Source organism: Podarcis gaigeae (assembly GCF_964106915.1).
Source record: "Podarcis gaigeae genome assembly, chromosome: 9".
In the NCBI taxonomy this organism is placed as follows: domain Eukaryota; kingdom Metazoa; phylum Chordata; class Lepidosauria; order Squamata; family Lacertidae; genus Podarcis; species Podarcis gaigeae.
Genome location: NC_139685.1, coordinates 76,021,329 through 76,046,450, shown reverse-complemented (window position 1 = coordinate 76,046,450; position 25,122 = coordinate 76,021,329). Strand labels below are relative to the sequence as shown.

Sequence of the window (25,122 nt, the reverse complement as noted above, 5' to 3'; positions counted from 1 at the left end):
ATTCAATTAATCAATATTGACAAAACAAAAAAAATTCCTTCCAGTAGCACCTTAAAGACCAACTAAGTTAGTTCTTGGTATGAGCTTTCGTGTGCATGCACACTTCTTCAGATACCAATACACTTCTTCAGATACCAATATTGACAGTCGCCCCTCTTTGCCTGTGTCTCTGCAGCCACCCCTTTCCGAAAGTCTTCAGCTCCTGCAGTCGGAAGCAACTGGAGAGCTACTTCCACCGAGGGGGTGGCATGTGTCTTTTCAACATGCCCGACACCAAGGACCTGGTGGTGGGCAAGAAATGCGGCAACGGATTCCTGGAGGACGGCGAGGAATGCGACTGCGGGGAGATGGAGGTATGTCTTTGCGGCATCAGAATTTCTGTACTGAGAGGTGCTGGGGCCAAATAATAATAATAATTTGTTATTTATACCCCACCCATCTGGCTGGGTTTCCCCAGCCGCTCTGGGCAGCTTCCAACAGAGTATTAAAATACAGTAGTCTATTAAACATTAAAAGCTTCCCTAAACAGGGCTGCCTTCAGGTGTCTGGTAGTTGTTTTTCTCTTTGACATCTGGTGGGAGGGCGTTCCACAGGGCGGGTGCCACCACCAAGAAGGCCCTCTGCCTGGTTCCCTGTAACTTGGCTTCTCGCAGCAAGGGAACCGCCAGAAGGCCCTCGGCGCTGGACCTCAGTGTCTGGGCAGAATGATGGGGGTGGAGACACTCCTTCAGGTATACTGGACCGAGGCTGTTTAGGGCTTTAAAGGTCAGCACCAGGACCTTGAATTGTGCTCGGAAACACTGGGAGCCAATGTAGGTCTTTCAAGACCGGTATTATGTGATCTCAGCGGCTGCTCCCAGTCACCAGTTTAGCTGCCGCATTCTGGATTAGTTGTAGTTTTGAAGGTCACCTTCAAAGGTAGCCCCACATAGAGCATGTTGCAGTAGTCCAAGCGGGAGATAACCAGAGCATGCACCACTCTGGCGAGACAGTCTGTGGGCAGGTAGGGTCTCAGCCTGCGTACCAGATGGAGCTGGTAGACAGCTGCCCTGGACACAGAAGGCTTCCTGCAAGTCTAAGGCTAGAGTTGTCTCTGGGTCTCCTTGGAAATTGAGTCAGGGTTCATCCTGAGCACCCACAACAAAAATTTTGTGGGTGCTAGGCACCCAGAGCCCCCTCTAGTTCACACCCCTGAACTAAGCAACCTCAGAAAGGAGGGGAGTCTAAAGAAACATAGACTTTCTTAGGATATTCAGTTAAAATATTTGTAAGATGTGAAAACAAAATATTATATATATATTTTTGAGACAGACGAACTCTCACCTCCTCATCAACACAAAGAAGCTTTTCCTGATCTTTCATTGAATACCCATGTTCACAACAATACAGTGGTACCTCAGGTTAAGAACTTAATTTGTTCTGGAGGTCTGTTCTTAACCTGAAACTGTTCTTAACCTGAAGCACCACTTTAGCTAATGGGGCCTCCTGCTGCTGCCGGACCACCAGAGCACGATTTCTGTTCTCATGCTGAAGCAAAGTTCTTAACCCGAGCTACTATTTCTGGGTTAACAGGTCTGTAACCTGAAGCATCTATAACCTGAAGTGTATGTAACCCGAGGTACCATTGTATGTTGTGGAGAGCTGTAGAAGAATAGCTTTGCTCTCATTTTGAAAAAATATCTAACCATATTCTGCAAATAAAAAAATATTTTGATACTGTACTGTACTATACTACACTGAAATGTTTAATATACCTGTAATAATAATAATTTATTATTTATACTCTGCCCATCCGGCTGAGTTTCCCCAGCCACTCTGGGCGGCTCCCAATCGAGTGTTAAAAACAATACAGCATTAAATATTAAAAACTTCCCTAAACAGGGCTGCCTTCAGATGTCTTTTAAAGATAAGATAGCTGCTTATTTTCTTGACATCTGATGGGAGGGCATTCCACAGGGTGGGCGCCACTACCGAGAAGACTCTCTGCCTGGTTCCCTGTAACCTCACTTCTCGCAGGGAGGGAACTGCCAGAAGGCCCTCAGTGCTGGACCTCAGCGTCCGGGCAGAATGATGGGGGTGGAGACGCTCCTTCAGATATACTGGACCGAGGCCGTTTAGGGCTTTAAATGTTCCTTTGATTGTCCTTGAATTTTCCCTTCAAGTTTGCCGCCCTCTGCTGCCACAACTGTGTGGCATGCCACACCCTCGGAGAGCCTCGGCTTTAAGAGGGCTATTCCAGGAAATCATCGCGGTGATCATTCTTTTCCCTCTCTCTTTCCAGGAATGCACAAATCCTTGCTGCAACCCGCAAAACTGCACCCTGAAAGCCGGGAGCGAGTGTGCGCACGGCGACTGCTGCGAAGGCTGCAAGGTATTCCAAACCATCTCGCTGTGATTCCCCCATTTCCAGAGCCAGATGGGGTCCCTTCCAACTCCCCAATTCTGTGATTCTTTATCAGGCTAACGAGGGGAGAGAGAGAAGAAAGAAAGAAACACACCTGTAGAAAAACCACAACACAACCCATTGCTTTTCAACTGGGTGGCACTGTGGTCTAAACCACTGAGCCTCTTGCGCTCGCCGATCAGAAGGTTGGCGGTTCGAATCCCTGCGACGGGGTGAGCTCCCATTGCTCCTGCCAACCTAGCAGTTCAAAAGCACACCAGTGCAAGTAGATAAATAGGTACCACTGCAGCGGGATGGCAAATGGCATTTTCGTGCGCTCTGGTTTCTGTCACGGTGTCCCATTGCTCCAGAAGTGGTTTAGTCCTGCTGGCCACATGACCCGGAAAGCTGTCTGTGGACAAACGCCAGCTCCCTCGGCCTGAACGCAAGATGGTCTTGGATGCTAAATACGTCAACTTAAAAGCCATCCAGCTTAACTGCTCAATAACTCTCTCTCTTGTCTTCATCTGTTCTGTAGCTCAAGACAGCTGGGACCATGTGCCGAGAGCCGGCCGGATCCTGCGACCTGCCTGAATACTGCACAGGGGCTTCCCCCTATTGCCCCAGCAACGTCTACCTCCTAGATGGCTCAATGTGCTCCTACGGGGAGGCTTACTGCAACAATGGCATGTGTTTGACCCACGAACAGCAATGCGTCCAGCTGTGGGGTCCAGGTGAGCGCCTCCCCCACCCCATACATATTCTTCCCTCTCTGCACCTTTTCTACATGGGGGTGGAATCTTCTGAGAATCGTGATGCCAAGCTCACCGGCACAGATTCCTTTTCTAATGCTCTCCTTGATCTTGAGAAGCAAGATTATTATTATTTATAAAATAAACCCCAGTTCTGCTACAAATACAATGATCTCTTTTTTAAATGCACGGGTAATAATAATAATAATAATAATAATAATAATAATAATTATTATTATTATTTATACCCCACCCATCTGGCTGGGTTTCCCCAGCCACTCTGGGAGGCTCCCAACAAAATATAAAAAAACTATAAAACATCAAAAAAAAAAAAAATTCCTTCCAGTAGCACCTTAAAGACCAACTAAGTCAGTTCTTGGTATGAGCTTTCGTGTGCATGCACACTTCTTCAGATACACTGTGTTTCTGAAGAAGTGTGCATGCACACGAAAGCTCATACCAAGAACTGACTTAGTTGGTCTTTAAGGTGCTACTGGAAGGAATTTTTTTTTTGTTTTGACTATGGCAGACCAAGACGGCTACCTATCTGTATAAAACATCAAACATTAATAATAATAATAATAATAATAATAATAATAATAATAATAATAATAATAATAATAATAATACATTTTATTTATACCCCCCCAGCCAAGACTCAGGGCAGCTAACACCAGGTATAAAAACAATTGATTAAAATACAACTTAAAAACAAGATTAAAACACAGCATTGAAATGCAGCCTCAGTTCAGTAGAAACTCAAATCATGTTCACTTCCCTAAACTTCCCTAAACAGGGCTGCCTTCAGATGTCTTCCAAAAGTCAGATAGCTGTTTATTTCCTTGATATCTGGTGGGAGGGCATTCCACAGTGCGGGAGCCACTACTGAGAAGGCCCTCTGCCTGGTTCCCTGAAACTTTCTTCTCACAGGGAGGGAACCGCCACAAGGCTCTCGGAGCAGGACCTCAGGATCCTGGCTGAACGATGGGGGTAGAGACGCTCCTTCAGGGATGTTAAGGGAGGGTTAGTACCTCTGGTCGGGGGCATGTCACGCTACCTCTGGGGTAGTTTGTCCACCTTTGGTCCCCACCCTGCATTCAGTTCTCACCTGTGGCTTTTAGAAGCTGTCAGCATGCAATAGGGGCCACACCCTGGGAATGGCTTCGACTGGCCGGTTAAACCAGGTGAGGGGAGCCATTGGGTTGCAAACCCTTGTTGAGTTAGGAACCCTGCATGCAAAGACAGGCTCTGGCGCGTTGAGCGGATGAGACCCAGAGTGGGGCCAATAGTCAAGAAGAAGAAGAAGAAGAAGAGTTTGGATTTGATATCCCGCCTTTCACTCCCTTTAAGGAGTCTCAAAGCGGCTAACCTTCTCCTTTCCCTTCCTCCCCCACAACAAACACTCTGTGAGGTGAGTGGGGCTGAGAGACTTCAGAGAAGTGTGACTGGCCCAAGGTCACCCAGCAGCTGCATGTGGAGGAGCGGAGACGCGAACCTGGTTCCCCAGATTACAAGACTACCGCTCCTAACCACTATACCACACTGGCTCTCCTACTCCACACTGGTTTCTGCCCGTGATGTAGGGGAAAGTGGTTCCCAGGTGGGGCTCATATACCTGGGAAGGAAGCCTATCTAGGAGAAGGAAAGCTCTGGCCCTAAATATGCGGGATATCTTCAGAAGAAGAAAAAGTAAGGAGCAAACTCTAAACAAATCCACTCTGTCCCTAAGACAGTTGAGTGGCACCTTGTATATCTCTTTCCGGTAGCTCCTGCACCAATTGCCTTCTCTGCTTTCCTTTGGGCCATACTTCCCAGGCTTGCTCTTGGGACACAGTGGTGCTGTGGTCTAAACCACTGAGCCTCTTGGGCTTGCTGATCAGAAGGTCAGCAGTTCGAATCCCCGCAATGGGGTCTGCTCCTGTTGCTCTGTCCCAGCTCCGGCCAACCTAGCAGTTTGAAAGCACGCCAGCGGAAGTAGATAAATAGGTACCATTGCAGCGGGAAGGTAAACGGCATTTCCATCCATGCGCTGCTCTGGTTTGCCAGAAGCGGCTTAGTCATGCTGGCCACATGACCCGGAAGCCGTCTGCGGACAAATATTAATCTTTGCATACCTTCTTTTAAGCTTTAATAAAACCTACTGAAAAAGATGCGGGTGGCGCTGTGGTCTAAACCACTGAGCCTCTTGGGCTGGCCGATCAGAAGTTTGGCGGTTCAAATCCCTGCAATGGGGTGAACTCCCGTTGCTCGGTCCCTGCTCCTGCCAACCTAGCAGTTCGAAAGCATGCCAGTGCAAGTAGATAAATAGGCACTGCTGTGGCAGGAAGGTAAACAGCGTTTCCGTGCTTTCTGGTTTCCGTCATGATGTCCCTTTGCACCAGAAGTTGTTTAGTCTTGCTGGCCACATGACCCAGAAAGCTTTTTGTGGACAAACACTGGCTCCCTTGGCCTGAAAGCGAGATGAGCACCGCAACCCCATAGTAGCCTTTGACTGGACTTAATTGTCCAGGGGTCCTTTACCTTTTTATTACCCAGGCTTGTACCCCAGAGAGGTCACTTTGGCACTGCTAACACAGCAGTTTGACATCACCCTCAGAGGCGCACTCCATTGCTTCTTGAGATATATGGGTGCAAACAACAGATATTATTATGTGTACAGTCATACCTCATGTTATGTTTGCTTCATGTTATGTATTTTCAGGTTGCGACTCGGAAGTACTGGAAAGGGTTACTTCCGGGTTTCGCTGCTCGCGCATGTGCAGAAGCGCTAAATCGCGCTTTTCGCATGCGCACAAAGGCCAAATCACGCTGCGCACCTGCCCAGATATGGCACTTCAGGTTGCACGCTTTTCATGTTGTGTTCGGACCTCTGGAACGGATCCCATTTGCAACCAGAGGTACCACTGTATAACATATGCACGTTATACAGATAGACACCTATTCCACATCTTGAGGTACAAGGAGCAGAATCTCCCCCGATAGTAATCTAAGTGATTTTGCAGATCTGTATTGGGGCAGTTAGTCTTTCAGCTAAACTGCTTCCGAGTAGTTCAGCACTTCAACAACACCTTGAACACAGCACAGAAGTTATGGGCACCAGATTGTGCATTTCCACATATTTTATTTTAGCTAAGGAACAAGCACCATCTTCTGGAGAGTTTGGGGGTTGCACTTTGGGTGTTGTCATGCTGGCTTTGTGAGAAGAAATAATGCATGTGATTACAGGGTTTGATAATTTGTTATGTGGAAATTGAGCAATATTTTTTTTTTAAAAAAAAAACAAAACGAGTAAGTTAAGCAAATCTGGATATGCAGAAGGTATTCAAAATAAATTTAAGGAACTGCAGAAAGGGGGAAGGAAGTCAAGTTTTGAAATGTCAAAATGATTGCAGAATCGGTGAAATGCATATATTTGAAAAGTATAATAAATAAATAAATTAGAAAGCATTCCAGACACACACACCCTCTCCCAGAACCCGGCGGGCCTTGAAAGTAGGAGAGCAAAGAGCTCAAAGACAGAGTGGCACTCGTAGATGAGATGATGTTGATGATGAATGGGGAAATGGGAGAGACCGGAGAGTTGAGAGTCACTTGGGACAACGCCATTATCCAAGAGGCTGGGTTCCAAAGTTTCTCTCTAAATACCGGGTGGTCAGAAATCTTCCTTGTGTTTGTACGTTCCTGGGCAACTGGCTGTGGGAGTTGCTTGCGAATGGAGAGATGTGCCTTTTGGTGGCCCCATCTCCTTGAGCTCACTTCAACTCTGCTTCCACCTGCAGGTGCCTGGCCGGCTCCCGACGCTTGCTTCCGGGACGTCAACCGGGCGGGCGACATGTACGGCAACTGCGGCAAGGACCGCCACGGCAACTACGTCAAGTGTGCGTGGAGGTGAGTGCTGGTCTGGACGCACCGCGATATGCAGACTCTGGGCTTGTCTAGTTGACCAAAGCTGAACTCTGGGGACCTGCAGATCTTGTTGGTCTTCTTTAAAACCACCCAACATGGCCCGCAATCAGGGATGATGGGATTGTGGTCCGGCAACATCAAGATTGGCCACCCCGGGTGTTGAGATGCTACCCTAAATCCCCGTGGAAAGGGCAGTACTCAGCATCCCACACCTGTCCGTCTAATCCCAGAAGAAGCCAGAACAGCAACTTCTATCATCATCCCAGATGTTGTTGAACAGCAACTTCTATCATCATCCCTGAGCACTGGCCATTTTGGATGAAGCTAATGGGAACTGGAGTCCAAGCTCGCTTGGAAGGAGCAAAGTTGGCTATCCCTGATCTAATCTAAGCCAAAATAGCTGTACCCCACACTTCAGATGAAGTTACCAGGGCAGTTTGTATCAAGGGGATGGTGTGACCATGGATGTAGCCAGGAAATATGTTAAGGGGGCCACAGGACCACCACATGCCCCACTCTGTCTGGCTCTGTCTATTGCTCGGCTGGCTTGGTCCCTTGGCCTGATCCAGCAACTCTGCTCTTACCTTCTTACTTCCTGAATGGGGTCACTGTGCCCCTGAAGGATCAGGTGTGCAGCCTGGGAGTCATTTTGGTTCACAGCTGTCCATGGAGGTGCAGGTCAATTCTGTGTCCAGGGCAGCTGTCTCCCAGCTCCATCTGGTACGCAGGATGAGACCCTCCCTGCCCGCAGACTGCCTGGCCAGAGTGATGCACGCTCTAGTTATTTCCCGCTTAGACTACTGCAATGTGCTCTCTGTGGGGCTATCTTTGAAGGTGACCCGGAAACTACAACTAATCCAGAATGTGACAGCTAGACTGGTGACTGGGGGCGGCTGCCGAGACCGCCGGTCTTGAAAGACCTGCATTGGCTCCCAGTACATTTCCGAGCACAATTCAAAGTGTTGGTGCTGACCTTTAAAGCCCTAAACAGCCTCGGTCCAGTATACCCGAAGGAGTGTCTCCACCTACTTTGTTCAGCCCGGACACTGAGGCAGAGGGCCTTCTCGGTGGTGGCGCCCACCCTGTGGAACACCCTCCCAACTATCCGACTTTTAGAAGACATGTGAAGGCAGCCCAGTTTAGGGAAGCTTTTACTATCTGATGAATTGTTGTACAGTGGTACCTCGGGTTACATACCCTTCAGGTTACAGACTCTGCTAACCCAGAAATAGTACCTTGTGTTAAGAACTTTGCTTCAGGATGAGAACAGAAATCGTGTGGCGGCCGCAGGAGCCCCCATTAGCTAAAGTGGTGCTTCAGGTTAAGAACAGTTTCAGGTTAAGAACGGACCTCCAGAACGAATTAAGTTCTTAACCCAAGGTACCACTGTATTTTAATGTTTTGTTGGAAGCTGCCCAGAGTGGCTGGGGAAGCCCAGCCAGATTAGCTGGGTATAAATAATAAATTATTATTATTATTATTATTATTATTATTATTATTATTAGTGGCTAGCCTTCAGGTCCTCTCCCAGCTCCGATGTTCTCGTTCCTTCTAGAGATGCCAAGTGCGGGAAGATCCAGTGCCAGAGCTCGGCTGCCAAGCCCAAAGGCACCAACACCGTTTCAATGGACACCACCATCCGCTTTAACGGGCAGGAGATCAAGTGTCGGGGGGCGCTGGTTTACGCCACCAAGGATGACGAGGGAGACATGTCCGACCCGGGGCTGGTGATGACGGGGACCAAGTGCGGAGATGGAATGGTGAGGGTTTCCCGGGAGAAACAACAGAGGCACCCAAACCCAGAGGGTGCACTTTATAACGCAATATCAAAAGCCTGCTGCATAAAGTCTGATGTTTTGTTATGGTTTTTAAATGTGTTGGAAGCCGCCCAGAGTGGCTGGGGCGACCCAGTCAGATGGGTGGGGTCTAAATAATTAAATTAAATTAAATCAGGGTTACCAGATGTCCCCGGTTCCCGGGGACAGTCCCTGGATTTGCAAATCTGTCCCTGGACAAATTCCATCCCCGGAACGTCCCCAGATTTGCAAATCTGTCCCCGGGAAACGTGGCAGTGGTGTTATGTACTGAAGTTCTCACCCTGGGCCAGCAGGGGGGATACTGTAGATAGTTTTTACTCAGGTCCACATATGCAAATAAGGAATTGAAAGTGACGTTCAGTGATTGGATAGTTACAGAAAGTTGTTACTGTTGCTTTGTAGTTGAGCTCTATATAAGCAGGTTGGCTGAACCCTTCAGTTCTGTTCTGGCCTGTGAATAAACAAGAGCTGTCTGAAGAATCACTGTGTTGTCTGATATGTCCACCCACAACCTAACAAGCGGCAGCCTCAGCAGCCCGGAGCTAGCCTGGTAGCGCAGTTGGCTCTGGCTGGCTTCAGGAGCTGCCCGCTGCCTGCTGCCGTGGCGCCCGCCGTTTTTCCTTGCTGGAACTTCCGGCAAGGCAAAATGGCGGGCGCCACGGCAGCAAGCAGCTCCTGAAGCCAGCCAGAGCCAACTGCGCTACCAGGCTGGCTCTGGGCTTCTGCCTGCTGCTGCCGCCGCCACTGCCAAAGGGGAACTGGGGACGCCTGGCGGTACAGATCTCCTGCCCCCTTCTCCCTTTGTTTTGACTGATCGGGGGAGGCTTGGGAGTTGTGGGTGGGCAGCCATTGTCCAGTTTTTAAAAAAACCCTCAGAGCATTTATGTTTCACAGGGTGTGAAAGAAGGGCTTTGCACCTTTATACGATATGCATGTGTGCTTGGGCCCAGGGTCTTGGGCCTCACCATCCCCACTACTGACTCCCTGTTGCTACTCAGCTTCAAAAATAAAAAAGGCTCCTTGGATTCATTGAAAAAGATCTGGTAACCATAAATTAATTCCTGAGTTTTCTTCATAATACATTGGTCCTTCTATCCTTTTCTGATGGGGATATGAATTTGGTAGTCACCTATAAGTGCACATTACTTTGCCCTCTTGTGTGTTTCTTGAACTGTGTTCTATTATATTTCCTTTCTGTGGTTTTTTTTTTTTTAATTGGGGGGACCACCAAGTTATGAAAGCGTTTGTTTTCAGCTGATATATGTAATAAAGACTGATATAAAGAGGGGGGGGGGGGAATAAATTGATGAGGAAGACCAAGACTTTAATAAGGAATAGGGAATTTTTAAAATATAATTTATCTTAAAAACCATGGTAAACAGTGAAAATTGTTAGTGGGATTGGAATAACACTTGTAATGTAATGAAGAACTGCGGACATAATGGAGATACAAAAATTTGGATTCATATAAAAGGAAAGGATTAACAAAAGGACCCACTACGGGGAGGGAGGAAGTCCAAGGGATTCTTTCGAATCTTGTTTTTACATATTATGTTATTATGTGAATGTAAATATTAATTTGGAAAATGAAATGAAATGAAATGAAATGGCGGTGTTGAACTATTGGGGTATTGCAAGCCTGTCTGACTTGGAGGCCATTCTGATTGCAGGTTTGCAAGGACCAGCGCTGCCTCAACGCGTCTTTTTATGACCTGGACAAGTGCACCTCGAAATGCCACGGCCACGGGGTGAGTCACCGGCTGCCGTCTTAGCTTCTGTTCTGGGAAAGGGCTCTAGCTAAGGGGTGTTGAAGAAAAACAACAACAATACACCAGTGGGAACTAGGCATCCCCTCCAAGGCATCATTTATTCATTTTTGGCTGGGTCAGGAGATCATTCTGCCTGAACATTAAGGGCGCGCAATTGCATCTTGAGCAGAATTCGAATACTGTACCAGTTTCTGGAAACTGCATGTGCGCAGAGGGGCGATTTCCCAGAGGAATCTTCTTGACTGCTGTGAGGACATGATGCTAGTCCAGTGATGGCCAAACTTGTCCCTCCAGCTGTTTTGGGACTACAACTCCCATCATCCCTAGCTAACAGGACCAGTGGTCAGGGATGATGGGAATTGTAGTCCCCAAACAGCTGGAAGGCCAAGTTTGACCCAGCACAGACTTGTCCTGCCTGATAGGCTCTCTTCATTTTAAGTTGAGTGCATATTGGTGTGTGTGGTGTTTTTTTTTTTGGGGGGGGGGTGCCTGCAAACAGTGCTTTGGCAAGCTTGAGCCTCACTCCGCAAATCTCTTCCAGGTCTGCAACAGCAACCGGAACTGCCACTGTGACGCAGGGTGGGCTCCTCCGTTCTGCGAGAAGGCGGGTCTGGGAGGCAGTGTTGACAGTGGCCCCGTGCAACACGATAGTGAGTCCTGGGATGCGCTCTGTGTGTGTGTCGTCCCCGTCCCCGCTATTGCAAATCCAAAGGGTGCAATGCTCTGGAAGCCGGAGAAATTGAGAGCCCCAGGAGTGGAGAACCACAGGCATCAGGGACTGCATGTGGCCCTCTAGTGCTCTTTAAATGGCCCTCAGGCTACACAACCTTCTGGAGTGTGTTTTCCTGGCTGGGATGTGTCCTTGATATCTGTCAATGCCTCTCTGAAGATGAGAACGAGTGGATTCAAATGGCAAGGAAGGAGAATCCGACTAAACATCAGGGAAAACTTTCTGACAGTCTCTCTTCTTTGGCGATCCCTCGTAGCCGAGTAAGATTGTCTCCTATAAGCACGGTTTTAGCAATGGGTCCATAAGTGACTGTGGAGGCCAATTCTGGAGCCACACGTCCTTCCGCAGTGGGGACATAGGTTTCTGGGCGGGAGTTGATCACAGTGAGGGTTTGCCAAGCGCACCTTCCTCTTAGCACGTTTCTCCCTTGCGTCCTGAGTTTGAGTGTCTTCAAAGCCCATGACAGCTTTGGTAAAGGCTGTTCTCCAACTGAAGCGCTCGCAGGCCACTGTTTCCCAATTGTTGGTGTTTATACATGTGCAGATGCGCCTCTGCGGGTTGCGAACGCTGCGGTTTGTGAACGTGCTTCCTGCACGGATCACATTCGCAGCCCAAGCGACCACTGTATTATTATTATTATTATTAGGTTTATATACCGTCCTATACCCGGAGGTCTCAGGACAGTTCACAGAAAAGATCACAACATATATAATCAGAATAAAAACAACAACCCAAATAACACCCCCCCAAAAAGAGCCACACTTTAAAAGGGTCTAGGATGTCAATTAGGTCAACCAAAGGCCTGGTTAGAAAAGGGTGTGTTTGCCTGGCGTCTAAAGGTGTGTAATAAAGGCGAACTTCCCTGCGGAGAGCATTCCACAGACAGGGGGCCACTGCAGAGAAGGCCCATTTAGTTCTGATTAAACATCAGGAAAAACTTTGACAGTGCCGGAGGTTGTGGACTCTCTTTCCTTGAAGGTTTTTAAGCAGAGGTGCGCTGGCCATCTGTCTCAGATGCTTTAGTTGAGATTCTTGCATGATGACTCTCAGGTTTCCTTCCAACTCTGCAGTTCTATGATTTGCTTGCTTGAATGGAGAATAGGGAGGGCTCTGTTAGTGAGAGTGAAAACCAGCCTACTTGGCAAAGCCCAAATGTAAATGAGTTGCTCCTTCTACCTTTGCTTCTGGCCCCTGGAAGGCTCCCCAGAAGACAATCTGGCCCTCTGGCTGCAAAAGTCTCCTCCTCTTCATGCCACACCACAGTCATTGGGAAGAATCGCCCCGTGTTCCTGTTTCATGGAGCTCTTGCTTGACAAAGAAATAGTGAAATATTGACATATAGTACAACGATAGCTTGTGATGCCTCGTTATAGAGAGGGAAGGAATTGGTAAATTAATTTTGGCCACTGCAATGTGGCTATAAATTGTAATTTGCCTGTTAGAGTGATGGAGCACAGATTTTTTTTAAATACGTCTGCTGTGTTTTATGGCCTATTTATAAAAATTAACATCAGCCTCTTCAATATATCCCATGCTGTTGCAAAATGATGGGTTTCTGTATCTCCAACCCCCTTGTTTTCTGTAAGGGCAAAAAGCCCCAAGGTGGAGGTTTTCCTCCACATGCCTCTCCATTAAGCATGAACCTGAGAATCTAGGGTGTTCTTGTTTAATTTTATTAGGCTGTGCTGGCTCTGATGTTTTTATGGGAAAAGGAAAACCCTTCTTCTTCTTCTTCTTCTTCTTCTTCTTCTTCTTCTTCTTCTTCTTCTTCTTCGAATTAGAATTAGTATTAGAATTAGAATTTATATACCGCCCTATACCCGGGAGTCTCAAGGCGGTTCACAGAATAAAATCAAGATATAAAACCATGAAATACTTAACAAAAATAAAAACAACCGAATAAGTGAAGTTCCTCTGACGATAGCAGAATAGAGCCTCCATAAATAGGAGCAGTGGTTTACTGAGTACCCAGTGATATACTGTGTGGGCAGCCGCAACAAGATTCCAGTGCTCCTGAGCCTGGAGTAGTTTTACATAAAGGTAAAGGTACCCCTGACCGTGAGGTCCAGTCATGACCAACTCTGGGGTTGTGGCATTCATCTCGCTTTACTGGCTGAGGGAGCCAGCGCACAGCTTCTGGGTCATGTGGCCAGCAGGACTAAGCCACTTCTGGCGAACCAGAGCAGCGCACGGAAACACCGTTTACCTTCCCGCCGGAGCATTACCTATTTATCTACTTGCACTTTGATGTGCTTTCGAACTGCTAGGTTGGCAGGAGCTGGGACCGAGAAACGGGAGCTCACCCCGTCGCGGGGATTCGAACCGCTGACCTTCTGATTGGCAAGCCCAAGAGGCTCAGTGGTTTAGACCACAGCGCGACATAGAATCCTATAATTGTAGCCTTGGAAGGGACCCGAGCATCATTAGCCCAGCCCCCTGCGACGCATGGCTTAGATTGACAACCTGTGTCATAAACCAAGCCCATCCCTTTATGCGCCTTGGTTTCATGACCGTTTCCTATCCCTGTGCCTCTTCCTACAGATCACGAAGCTGTCCTGATTGTCCTGCTGCTTTTTTTCTTCCTGTTCCTGCCGGCTTTGTCCCTCGGACTCTATTGGTACTACCGGAGAGAAAGCTCATTGCTCAACAAGTGGTTCAAAGGCTTAAGAAAGAGCCACGAGACCTACAGGTGAGCAGAGACCCAGGAGGCTGCCTCCCCTTTCTCAGGATTTCCTAGGCCTTTCCCAAACTTAGGTCTCCAGCTGTTTTTCTGAACTACAACTCCCATCGCCACTAGCTAGCAGGAGCAGTGGTCAGGGATGATGGGAACGGTAGCCCCCAAACAGTTTGGGAAACCCTGTTCTAGAGTGGACGTCCACTTTCGTCCTCTCGGCTGCCCCTTCCTTTGAAGGAAAACTATTCTGTAATAGAAATAAGCCTCTCGTTGCACAGAGACCAAGACATCTGGGAAAGGGCCATACCGTCATACCTTGGGTTACAGATGCTTCAGGTTGTGTTTTTTTGGTTTATGGATGTGCTGAAACGGGTTACTTCCACATGTGCAGAAGCGCTAAATCGCACTTTGCGCATGCGCAGAAGTCCCAAATCGCAACCGCGCGTGCGCAGAAGCGGCACTGCAGTTTGCGAACGCTGCGGGTTGCGAACGGGCCTCCTGCACGGACCACGTTCGCAACACGAGCGTCCACTGTACTCTGCTTTACCTTCAGAAGGTCTTGAGTTCGATTTCTGCATCTCCAGGCAGGGCTGGGGATGTCCCCTGCTTGAAAACACGGAGGGCTGCTGGGAGTCAGTGTATAGACCGGGGGTCGTCAACCCAGTGCCCACGAAAGCTTTCACTGGTGCCTCTAGGGAGGTCCTGCACAGCTCCCGGGTGCAAATTCCTCCAGTGCGAATCAGCCATAGGTGGGCACTCTAGGGCTCAGAGTTTGCATTTGTCCCAGTTTCAGGTGGGCCTTGTTAGAAGGTTCCCTTGTCCTTCTCCCACCTCTCTCTTTTTCTCCCTTCCTCCTCCGTACAGATCTGGAGGGAGCCCCCCCATTTGCCAGAAGTTAACTTCCATTCCCTTTGGTATTTCCCGGCAGGAATGGAGCTGTCAATCGGAAGGCAAATCAGGGACACTCAAACTCAGCCTTCACTTTGCAAGACATTTCCTCCTCTTCTTCCTTCTCCAATAAAACTGCGGCCAGCAGTTCCAGTCAAGTGAGTATGCTCCTGAAATGTTTTATATATACAGTCATACCTCTGTTTACGCTTACTTCAGGTTGAGCATTTTCAGGTTGCGTCCTTCGGCGACCTGGAAGTACCGGAAAGGGTTACTTCTGGGTTTCGCCACTCACGCATGTGCAGAAGCGCAAAATGACGTCACGCGCATGTGCAGAAGCGGCGAATCGCAACCCTCGTGTGTGCAGATGCATTGCTGCGGGTTGTGTTCTTTTCATGTTGCGAACGGGCTTCCGGAATGGATCCCGTTTGCAACCAGAGGTACCACTCTGTGTGTGTGTGTGTGTGTGTGTGTGTGTGTGTGTCTGTCTCTCTCTATATATATACTTTTCAGATTAATACATTTCATCAAATTTACAATCATCTTAACATTTCAAAACTTGACTTCCTTCCCCCTCTTTCCTCGGTTCCTTAAATTTATTTTTAATATCTTCTGCATATCCAAATCAACTAGATTTGCTTGTTTATTCATCCACATCAAATACATACTCTTGTGAGACTGAAGGTTATTATAATAATCCTGCCAATGTTCTTATCTGTTTACAATTTATCTGCATATATTCAATAAACCATTTCCATTCTTTTATTTTGTTACCTTGATTTGTTATTCTTCGGGTGAGTTTTGCCATTTCCGCATATTCCATCAGTTTTTGTATTCCATTCTTCCTTTACTGGGACTTCTTCTTCTTTCCATTTTGGGGCAAGTAACATTCTTGCCGCTGTAGTAGCGTACGTAAATAGAATTTTATGCAGTTTAGGTAGTTCCGTCCCTATACAGTCATACCTCAGGTTACAGACGCTTCAGTTGTGTGTTTTCAGGTTATGGATGCACCAAAACCCAGAAGTACCAGAACTGGTTACTTCTGGGTTTCGGCACTTGAGCATGCGCACAGGTATTAAATCGCGCTTTGCGCAGAAGTGCCGAATCGCAACCCGCAGCGCTGCGAGCTGCGGACGCTGCGGGTTCGAACGTTCCTCCCGCACGGATCACGTTCACAACCCGAGCGTCCACTGTAATTCCCAAAAGAAAAGCTTCAGGGTTGTTTTCTCAACAAACGTTTGTATGCTCCTCAAATCTTGATGAAAGCAACCTTGAAACTGTGCCGCAAATCGGGGATTGGTTATCAGACTCTCGACTCAGGCGGTCTTCCTCCACAATGCCCAACCCTAATTTAGAAACCGCTAGAAATGTGCAGATTTTAAAATAAATGCTCATAAGGGGAGGGGACAGGATCGTGTCCGCTCATTTGCACCTTCGCTCTGTGGAACTGCGAAAACTGCCTCCGCCTTAAACAAGGAGGAAATTCACCTTTGCCTCCTCTCTCTCTCTTCTCTCTACAGGCAACAAGGGGTGTTTTCCCACCCAAACCAAATCCTCTCCAAGGCGCTTCCCACCCGGTCAACGTGGTCCGCCCTCTCCGCCCTGCCCCTGTCCCCGTTGCTGCTCTCCCGAAAGACCTCAAGCCTTCCAGGCCGCCTCCGCTGCCTTTCAACAAATCCCCCGCCGCGGGCGCTGGTGCGAAATTCAGCACGCAAAACAAACTCCCTCCGCCGAAGAAGCCTCTTCCCACCAGCCCCGTCAGGACCGCGTTGGTGAGTCCAGAACAGGCCTCAGGGGAGTCCACCCTTTCAAGATCCAGCTGTATTTGAACTACACTTTCCTTCGTCCCTGACCACTGGTCCTGCTAGCTAGGGTGGGAATGTTGTGGATACTAGGAGAGAACATATTGATTAAATATTATCCTTCCTCACTCACGCTAGTGAATCAGTAGCAGAGTACATTCACCTGTATAAAGCAGGAAGCGAGTTGGTAAATTCGTTTGAATCTCTTTACTTAAGCAATCAAGTCTGGCTTGTCCAGATTGGATCTGTAAATCCCCTTTGTCCCCTCTTAAAAAGAATAAAGACACAACAGTCTTTTCTTAAAAATACAGGCATACCTCGGGTTACAGAGGTGGTGCGTTTTCGGGTTGCGCACCACGATGAACCCGGAAGTACTAGAACGGGTTACTTCCAGGTTTCGGCGCTTGCGAATGCGCAAAACACTAAATTGTGCTTTGCGCATGTGCAGAAGCGCCGAAATTAAAAAGTAAAGTACGAGATTGGCTTCATTACTTTCAGATAATGGAGGCTTATAAATTGGATAAAAAAGTTGGATTCCAGGTGGAAAAATCGAAACTAGAAACAGAATTGTTAGAACCTAAAACAAAGAACTTGTCAAAGATGTATAATTTGCTGCTGAAATGGAATACTCAGGACGAAACGGTGAAGTCAGCTATGATTAAATGGGCACAAGATGTTGGGCACAATATTATGTTTGCGGACTGGGAACAGTTATGGACCACCGGTTTAAAGTTTACGGCATGCAATGCCTTAAAAGAGAATATTATGAAAATGATTTATAGGTGGTACATGACCCCAGTCAAGCTTGCAAAAATATATCACTTACCCGATAACAAATGTTGGAAATGTAAGGAGACTGAAGGTACATTCTTTCACCTTTGGTGGACATGCCCAAAGATTAAGGCTTTCTGGGAAATGATTTATAATGAGATGAAAAAGGTATTTAAATATACCTTCTTGAAAAAACCAGAGGCCTTTCTCCTGGGCATGTTTGGCCAATTGGTGCCAAAGAAGGACAGAACTTTTTTTATGTATGCGACAACTGCAGCAAGAATCCTCATCGCAAAATATTGGAAGACACAAGATTTACCCACTCTGGAAGAATGGCAGATGAAGATGATTGATTACATGGGACTGGCAGAAATGACCAGCAGAATCCGAGACCAGGGAAAAGAGTCGGCGGAAGAGGACTGGAGGAAATTTAAAGACTATTTACAGAAATATTGTAAAATTAATGAATGCTAGAATGATGTTGGATTGAAATTAAGAGGTTACCAGCTGTAATGCAAAGGCTGAATAATAAGTTAAAATAATCTATATTAAGTTATAATAAGAATTTGCTGAATTATGATTTGATTTAGAATACAAAAGGGGGAGGTGAGAGGAGGTTCGAGACATAAGGTAACGGAAATAAGTGATTGGCATTATATTTGTTTTATTTTGTTCAAAATTGTGTGTTTTTGATATTTTTGTTTTTCCTTTTTTGTGTAATATTTGTTTCTTTTTTGTGGTATTTATGTTTGTATTAAATTGGGAACCCTAATAAATATTTATTAAAAACAACAACACAGAAGCGCCGAATCGCGACCCGCACGTGCACAGATGTGGTGCTGCGGGTTGTGAACAATGCGGGTTGCGAACGTGCTCCCTGCACGGATCACGTTCGCAACCTGAGCGTCCACTGTAATAAGATGTTTACTTACATTCAGTTCACAGTAGGTTCCCTGAAGGCAGGCTTTAGCTTGTAGCTACAGAAGAGAAAAGCTCTGGTTTTCCCAGTAGCGATGTATGGAAGTGAAAGCTGGACCATAAAGAAGGCTGATCGCCGAAGAATTGATGCTTTTGAATTATGGTGCTGGAGGAGACTCTTGAGAGTCCCATGGACTGCAAGAAGATCAAATCTCTCCATTCTGAAGGAAATCAGCCCTGAGTGCTCACTGGAAGGACAGATCGTGAAGCTGAGGCTCCAAGACTTTGGCCACCTCATGAGAAGACTCAACTCCCTGGAAAAGACCCTGATGTTGGGAAAGATGGAGGGCACAAGGAGAAGGGGACGACAGAGGACGAGATGGTTGGACAGTGTTCTTGAAGCTACGAACATGAGTTTGTACTGCGGGAGGCAGTGGAAGACAGGAGTGCCTGGCGTGCTCTGGTCCATGGGGTCACAAAGAGTCGGACATGACTAAACGACTAAACAACAAACAACAACAACAGAAGAGAGTTTGAGTTCATCCCATATGGGGATGAGCCCATGTGCTGCTGGCCAAGAGCCAGCAGACAGCAAAATACATCAAGAAAGAAATGGTGAAGAAGAAGAGCAAGTAGAGGAAGATGGCTGCATGACCGGCCCTTTTATGGGGTCTCCCGGGGTCACGCCCATCCACCTGTCACATGCAGGGGGAAGATGCTCCAGACAGGTGTGACAGGTAGTCCTCCTGGCTGGAATAACATCCCCTTGTGTGTCCACTCTGAGAAACCAGGAAGTGTCGTACTTGACTGCTACAGTGATGTTATACCCCACACTAGGGATGATGGGCGTTGTAACAGCTGGGGACCCAATTTTGGGAAACTGTGACCTAAAGGAAAAGTGATTTCTTCTCACCAGGAGCTGGGGCAGTTTCCTGCTCAGACTGAAGAGCAACCTCTCAGTTCAGTGCTTTTATAGGACCTGGTGGGCAGGGATTGGTCCTCAAAGTCAGCTGATGGGATGTTTGGTTCACTGCTTAGATTACTTTTCACGACACGGTGGAAGTTTATAAAATTTGCACCGCCCGGAGAAGGCGGATAGAGATTCTCCATATTGCACTACACGAGACAGGTAATGAAGCTGACAGTTGGAAGACTCAGGACAGATAAAACGCACAGCGTCATAGTAATAGAAGGGCCGCGTAGGAAGGGACCACGAGGCTCATCTAGTCCAACCCCTTGAAATGCAGATATCTTTTTGTCCAACGTGGGATTCGAACCCACGAACCTGAGGTTAAGAGTCTCATGCTCTACCGACTAAGCTATTCCAGCAGTGCAAGGTCACCAACTTGGATGGCTTTAAAAGAGGGTTAGATATATTCATGGATGAGGAGAGGGCTACTAATAGCTATTGGCCAGGCTGGCTATTCCTTGACTTCCTAATCAGAAGCAACAACGCTTTTGAATACACGTTGCTGGGAACCACAGGAAGGGAGAATTGTTCTTGTGGTCGAACCCTGCTTTCTGGTTTCCCAAAGGCCTCTGGTTGGCCACTGTGAGAACAGGATTCTGAACTAGGTGGGGCATTGGCCTGATCCTGTCCTCTTCATTTGGCAGTCTCTGACCATGTTTCCTTCCCTGCTAGGTCGATCCAAAGCAGAGGCCGCCACGCCGGCCGCTCCCGGGGAACCCCCTCCTGGCTAAAGAACTGCCGCCAGCTCAGGGTCAGGCCTTGCTGGTCATGGTGCCTCCAGCCAATGCCAAGCCCGCAGGTCTCAATGCCACGAGCCCCCTCTCCAGACCGCTGAAGTAAGTTTGTTTTCTATTCATTTGCTCAACACATTTATCTACCACTTGATCATTAGCACCTCTAAGTTACCAAGGGAGCCAGACAGCAAGGATTGGAGTTACCACAGAAGTGGGGTGGTGGGAGCAAGGAGGGGGCTGCTGTTGGAAGAATATAAGGTAAAGGTAAAGGGACACCTGACCATTAGGTCCAGTCATGGCCGACTCTGGGGTTGCGGCGCTCATCTCGCTTTACTGGCCGAGGGGGCCGGCGTACAGCTTCCAGGTCTGGTGAACCAGAGCAGCACACGGAAACGCCGTTTACCTTCCCGTCGGAGCGGTACCTATTTATCTACTTGCACTTTTTGTGCTTTCGAACTGTTAGGTTGGCAGGAGCTGGGACCGAGCAACGGGAACTCACCCCGTCGCGTGGATTTGAACCGCCGACCTTCTGATCGGCAAGTCCTAGGCTCTGTGGTTTAACCCACAGCGCCACCCGCGTCCCGTTGGAAGAATATAGATGGGCAGAGACTGCAGTATCAAGCAATCATCTGGGGGTTCTGGCCAACTGTTTCCCCTGGAACCATGTCTAGGCTTAAGAGTTCTTGTATCATTTTTAGGAATTCTGAAAGAAAGCGTTCTTGTGGGCTTTTCGCCTTGGCAGTTTGTGTTTATGTGGTCTGTTGGGGACTCTGTCGGGGTTAAGCTCTGCACAGAAAACAGCTGTTTAGCAGAGTTGCCTTTACTAGGCAAACACCAACATAGACCACTTTCCATGCACACACTATTTGCAGGTGTTACAAGTCATCTCCTCTCTCTGAGCCCAGAGAGTGTCTTTTGCTTCCAAGTCCTTGGTTCACTTGCTTGTAAAGTCCTATAACTGAGAGAGTGTTCTTGAGTTATGAAGTCTGGCAATTTTCCAACTCGAGACCAGGAAAGTTGGTGTAGTGCCTACCCCTGATATGCGTATAGGAGCAACAGAATCTGTTTCCAAACCATTAACGAAGACTCTTTGTTTTTTTCCCTCCACACAGGCCGGTGCCACCTCAGAGGTGAGTAGGACCTTGCCCCTGCTGCTGTTGGGGGGAAACCCCATTTCCTGCTCTCCTGAATTACGGAACTCCTTTCTGTACGAACGCCGAATTCCCTCATGTGAAGCCTTGCCCTGTGGTGTGTGAGGACCCAGTGAAAAGCAGATGAGGCCTTCAGCGCCATTGGACTACAACCCTGATAATTATTCTATTCATTTATTTATTAAGTTTCAATACCACCCTTCCATTGAGGACCCTAAGGCAGTTTACAGGATAAAAACACAAAAAGACATCATCATAATATTATAATAATAAGACCTTTATTAACATAATAACAGACAAAACAATACTTCCCCAACAGTTTAAAAACCTCTAGCTCAGGGGTCAGCAAACCTTTTGAGCAGGGGGCTGGTCCACTGTCCCTCAGACCTTGTGGGGGGCGGCGGACTATATATATTTTTTTGGGGGGGGGGTGAACGAATTCCTATACCCCACAAATAACCCAGAGATGCATTTAAAAGAAAAGGACACATTCTACTCATGTAAAAACATGCTGATTCCTGGACCGTCCACAGGCCGGATCCAGCCCCCGTGCCTTAGTTTGCCTACCCATGCTCTAGCTTATTCAGTTAGCCAAAGGCCTGGGAGAAGAAGAATGTTTTCACCTGACGTCTTAATATATATATTAAAGACGCCATGGAAGCCTCCCACATACAGCGACTGCAGAAAAGCCTTTGTTCTTGTGTTGCCACCCTCTGGACCTCTCATGGAGGAGGCACACAAAAAAGGGCCTCAAATTATTATTATTATTATTATTATTATTATTATTATTATTAATACCCCGCCCTCCCCAGCCAAGACCGGGCTCAGGACGGCTAACACCTGGTATAAAAACAAATTGAGAAGGAAGGTGCTGGGCCTCTGGCAGGATGTAATAATAATAATAATAATAATAATAATAATAATAATAATAATGATAAATAAATAAATAAATAAAATAAAAATACCCCCGCCCATCCGGCTGAGTCTCCCCAGCCACTCTGGGCAACTCCCAATTGAGTGTTAAAAACAACACAGCATTAAATTTTAAAAACTTCCCTAGACAGGGCTGCCTTCAGATGTTTTTTAAAAATAGGATAGCTTCTTATTTCCTTGGCATCTGCTGGTAGGTGTTCCACAGGGCGGGCGCCACCACCAAGAAGGCCCTCTGCCTGGTTCCCTGTAACCTCATTTCTCGCAGCGAGGGAACCGTCAGAAGGCCCTCAACGCTGGACCTCAATGTCCGGTCTGAATCATGGGGGTGGAGATGCTCCTTCAGGTATACAGGACCGAGGCCATTTGGTAGTAAGTAGTAAGTGAATAACAACGTAGGACAGTGATCCCGGATAATCTGATTGTTTCGCTGGAATCTTGTTCAGCACAACCCATAGATTAGAAAAATGCACAAGGAGCAATGGTCATAAGGATATGTAATATGTAATATGTTATTCACTTACTACTTCGGCACCAGGAACGCCTAAAATGTTTTCCCGCTTAGCCCACAGGATAGCATCTATTACTTTGTTTCAACTATAGACTTATTATACTTCTACGGACTTTCAAAGATTGACAGACGTGTGTTCATTTGATTTCAAATATATTAGAGAATTTACAAGTGTACACATTTTGTTTTTGTTGCACTAAATCGTGTATATTATGCCATAAGAACTGCAGTGCTACTAGTATGCTGGTCTTCGTGTTGCTTGTATTGTTTGTTGTGTTAAGTTTGCAACACAGGGGTTTGTTGTTCTCTATTAGCCTAGGTGCTGGGCTGCTTTCCCTCCCCCTGTAGCCTATCAGCTAACATGGCTTACTTGGGACTCTGCAGTTCATCTTTGTTCTCCTGATGTCCTCCTGACTTGTGCTGACCATCTTCTTCTGTTCTTTAGACCCGTTCCAGGCCTGAAAGTACAGACAACATCTTTCCCTTTTAAGAAATGACAACTGTGGAAACGAGAGTCCCAGCTGACCTCGTCAGGCTCCTCCTTCCTCATTTGCACTACTACGGCCAACGCGGGGAATTTTTGCTACCAAAGACTGTTTGTTTTTGTGTTTTTTTAAAGAGAGAAAATAGGAACTGTTTTCATCGATAACGAAGAAGGGAGGGGGTGGAGACTGGGCCCAGGGGAAAAAATGGTACTTTTGTGTGATGGCTGGCTTTAGGGATTTGGGACAAAATAAGTGACTGGGGGAGAAGTTTCATTTTGACGTGCTCGCAGACCGCTGCCCATCAAGGACGTAACGTCTGCCTACCTCCAGAAGCAGGTTTTTGCACTGAGCCTAGTTCTGATCCACACCAACTGCCCGCAAACTGTGGACTGCTGTTAGCTACCTCTGTGTTTTGCACAACCTCACGGGATGCACAACCTCTCTCTCTCTCACCACTGGGATCTGAGTGCTGGACATCGTCCCCCTTATAGCTGGCGTTACAAAACTTTGTTGGGACTGTTTTCTAAAAAAATGTATGGTGCCCTTGGGGCAAAGCAGCTGGGGCTATGGGAGTTGTAGTCTGAAACATCTGGGTGGGGGCACCAGGTTGGGAAAGGCTGGTGAAATGCTCTCGCATTAAAAATAATAATAATCCAGCTTCATGAGCTGGGTTTGAGTTTCGGCTGGCGCACGGTGCCAACACCTGCCATTTTGTTCTACAGCTGGCTGCCAGGGTGTCCGGTTTCCAAGCAGAAAGTCCCAGATTCAGTCCTGGGCATCTCTGGCTTTTAAAAGGGAACAGGGCAAAATGTGACTCTCCTCTACCTGAGCCCCAGGAGAATTGTCAGAACTGGTAGTACTGAGCAAGGCAGATTTATAATCTGACCTGGTATAGAGCAATTCTCAATGTTCCAGCCAGTGGTGAGACTTGTGACGCTTATGGCAACGGTGAGATAGCTGCTAAAGGGCTGACAAGCATCACCTGGGAGAGTGGCATTTAAGGATGCTCTTGGCTTGCATCCCAGCTCCAAGCTCAGGAAAAGGGCAGGCTGTCTCCCATCTGGCTGTCCTGCACCTCCAAAGCCTGCTCACGCTGTCAAGGGTGACCCCCAGTTTGGAGGGAGTTGCGTGTGCACCATGCTCAGAGAGATGGCCCTCTGCCCTCTTGCCTTCTCAGGAAGTGTTGGGGGGTTCATCATGCTCCCCAGAGCAAGGAGAGGTTCATTTCCCCCACCTCTGGTCGTTTCTCACCTTGGTTTCCTGAGCTGGAGACAACCTCTTTTTAGGTGCCTTTCAGTTAACAAGACAGAAACAAAGGAAAAGATGGAAAAGAAAAGAGAAGCGCCAGATGGGCGATATGTTTTTTTGGTGCTCAAGTAGTTGATCCCAGGTCATCTTCATCCATGAAGCATCCTTTGTCTCTCTGGGGTCTCCTCCGTCCCTGGAAGAGATGAACTGATCCCTGAGTCTCAGGGCTTCACTGAGCCTGTCTCCAGCCTTAGGACTCCTCTCATAACAAAAATAGGAAAGACGACTCACTGAGACCGTGACGAGTGCCTTTCCCGTTCCAGTCAACAATCAATGTCCAACATCCTAGGGTCGGGGCCTGAGAATGTGACTTTTGGACAAATATGAAACCCATCTCTGTGTTCAGAAGCATCAATAAGTTCTTGGTGGGAGCTGCAATGCCTTCTCTAGGGACTGACATTTTTTTCCTGTGAAACCATAGTGGGCGGGTGGTTTTCCTTTTCTTTTTGGGAATGACTCCACGGCATTGCGAAGAGGTTATTATTCCCCCTTGGCGTTTGCGTCTGGACCACTCATTTGGTCGAAGCTTGACATTGCCCTCTTCTTTGCTAAGCTAAGCCTGCATTTCTGCTTCCCCGAGGGGTTAGGGAGCATAGCTGTCAACTTTTCCATTTTCTTGTGAG

General features: G+C 47.5%; 1 protein-coding gene across 3 annotated transcripts in view; it reads left to right on the top strand.

The window, feature by feature from the left end:
• ADAM33 (ADAM metallopeptidase domain 33) overlaps positions 1-24,507 on the top strand; it is a 94,252-nt gene extending 69,745 nt beyond the window's left edge. For 2 of the 3 annotated variants that reach the window (XM_083756409.1, XM_083756408.1), the window contains exons 12-24: positions 176-353; positions 2,282-2,371; positions 2,922-3,117; positions 6,915-7,023; positions 8,597-8,801; positions 10,529-10,606; positions 11,169-11,277; positions 13,899-14,046; positions 14,960-15,077; positions 16,440-16,691; positions 20,053-20,216; positions 21,227-21,244; positions 23,152-24,507. In XM_083756409.1, the coding sequence (XP_083612535.1) occupies positions 176-353; positions 2,282-2,371; positions 2,922-3,117; positions 6,915-7,023; positions 8,597-8,801; positions 10,529-10,606; positions 11,169-11,277; positions 13,899-14,046; positions 14,960-15,077; positions 16,440-16,691; positions 20,053-20,216; positions 21,227-21,244; positions 23,152-23,203 (1,717 nt within the window). In that variant the 3' untranslated portion in view covers positions 23,204-24,507. Of the gene's footprint in view, positions 1-175; positions 354-2,281; positions 2,372-2,921; positions 3,118-6,914; positions 7,024-8,596; positions 8,802-10,528; positions 10,607-11,168; positions 11,278-13,898; positions 14,047-14,959; positions 15,078-16,439; positions 16,692-20,052; positions 20,217-21,226; positions 21,584-21,940; positions 22,021-23,151 lie in introns of those variants that run through there. The other variant, XR_014568342.1, reaches the window with a different exon arrangement.
• Positions 24,508-25,122: the final 615 nt, after the last annotated feature.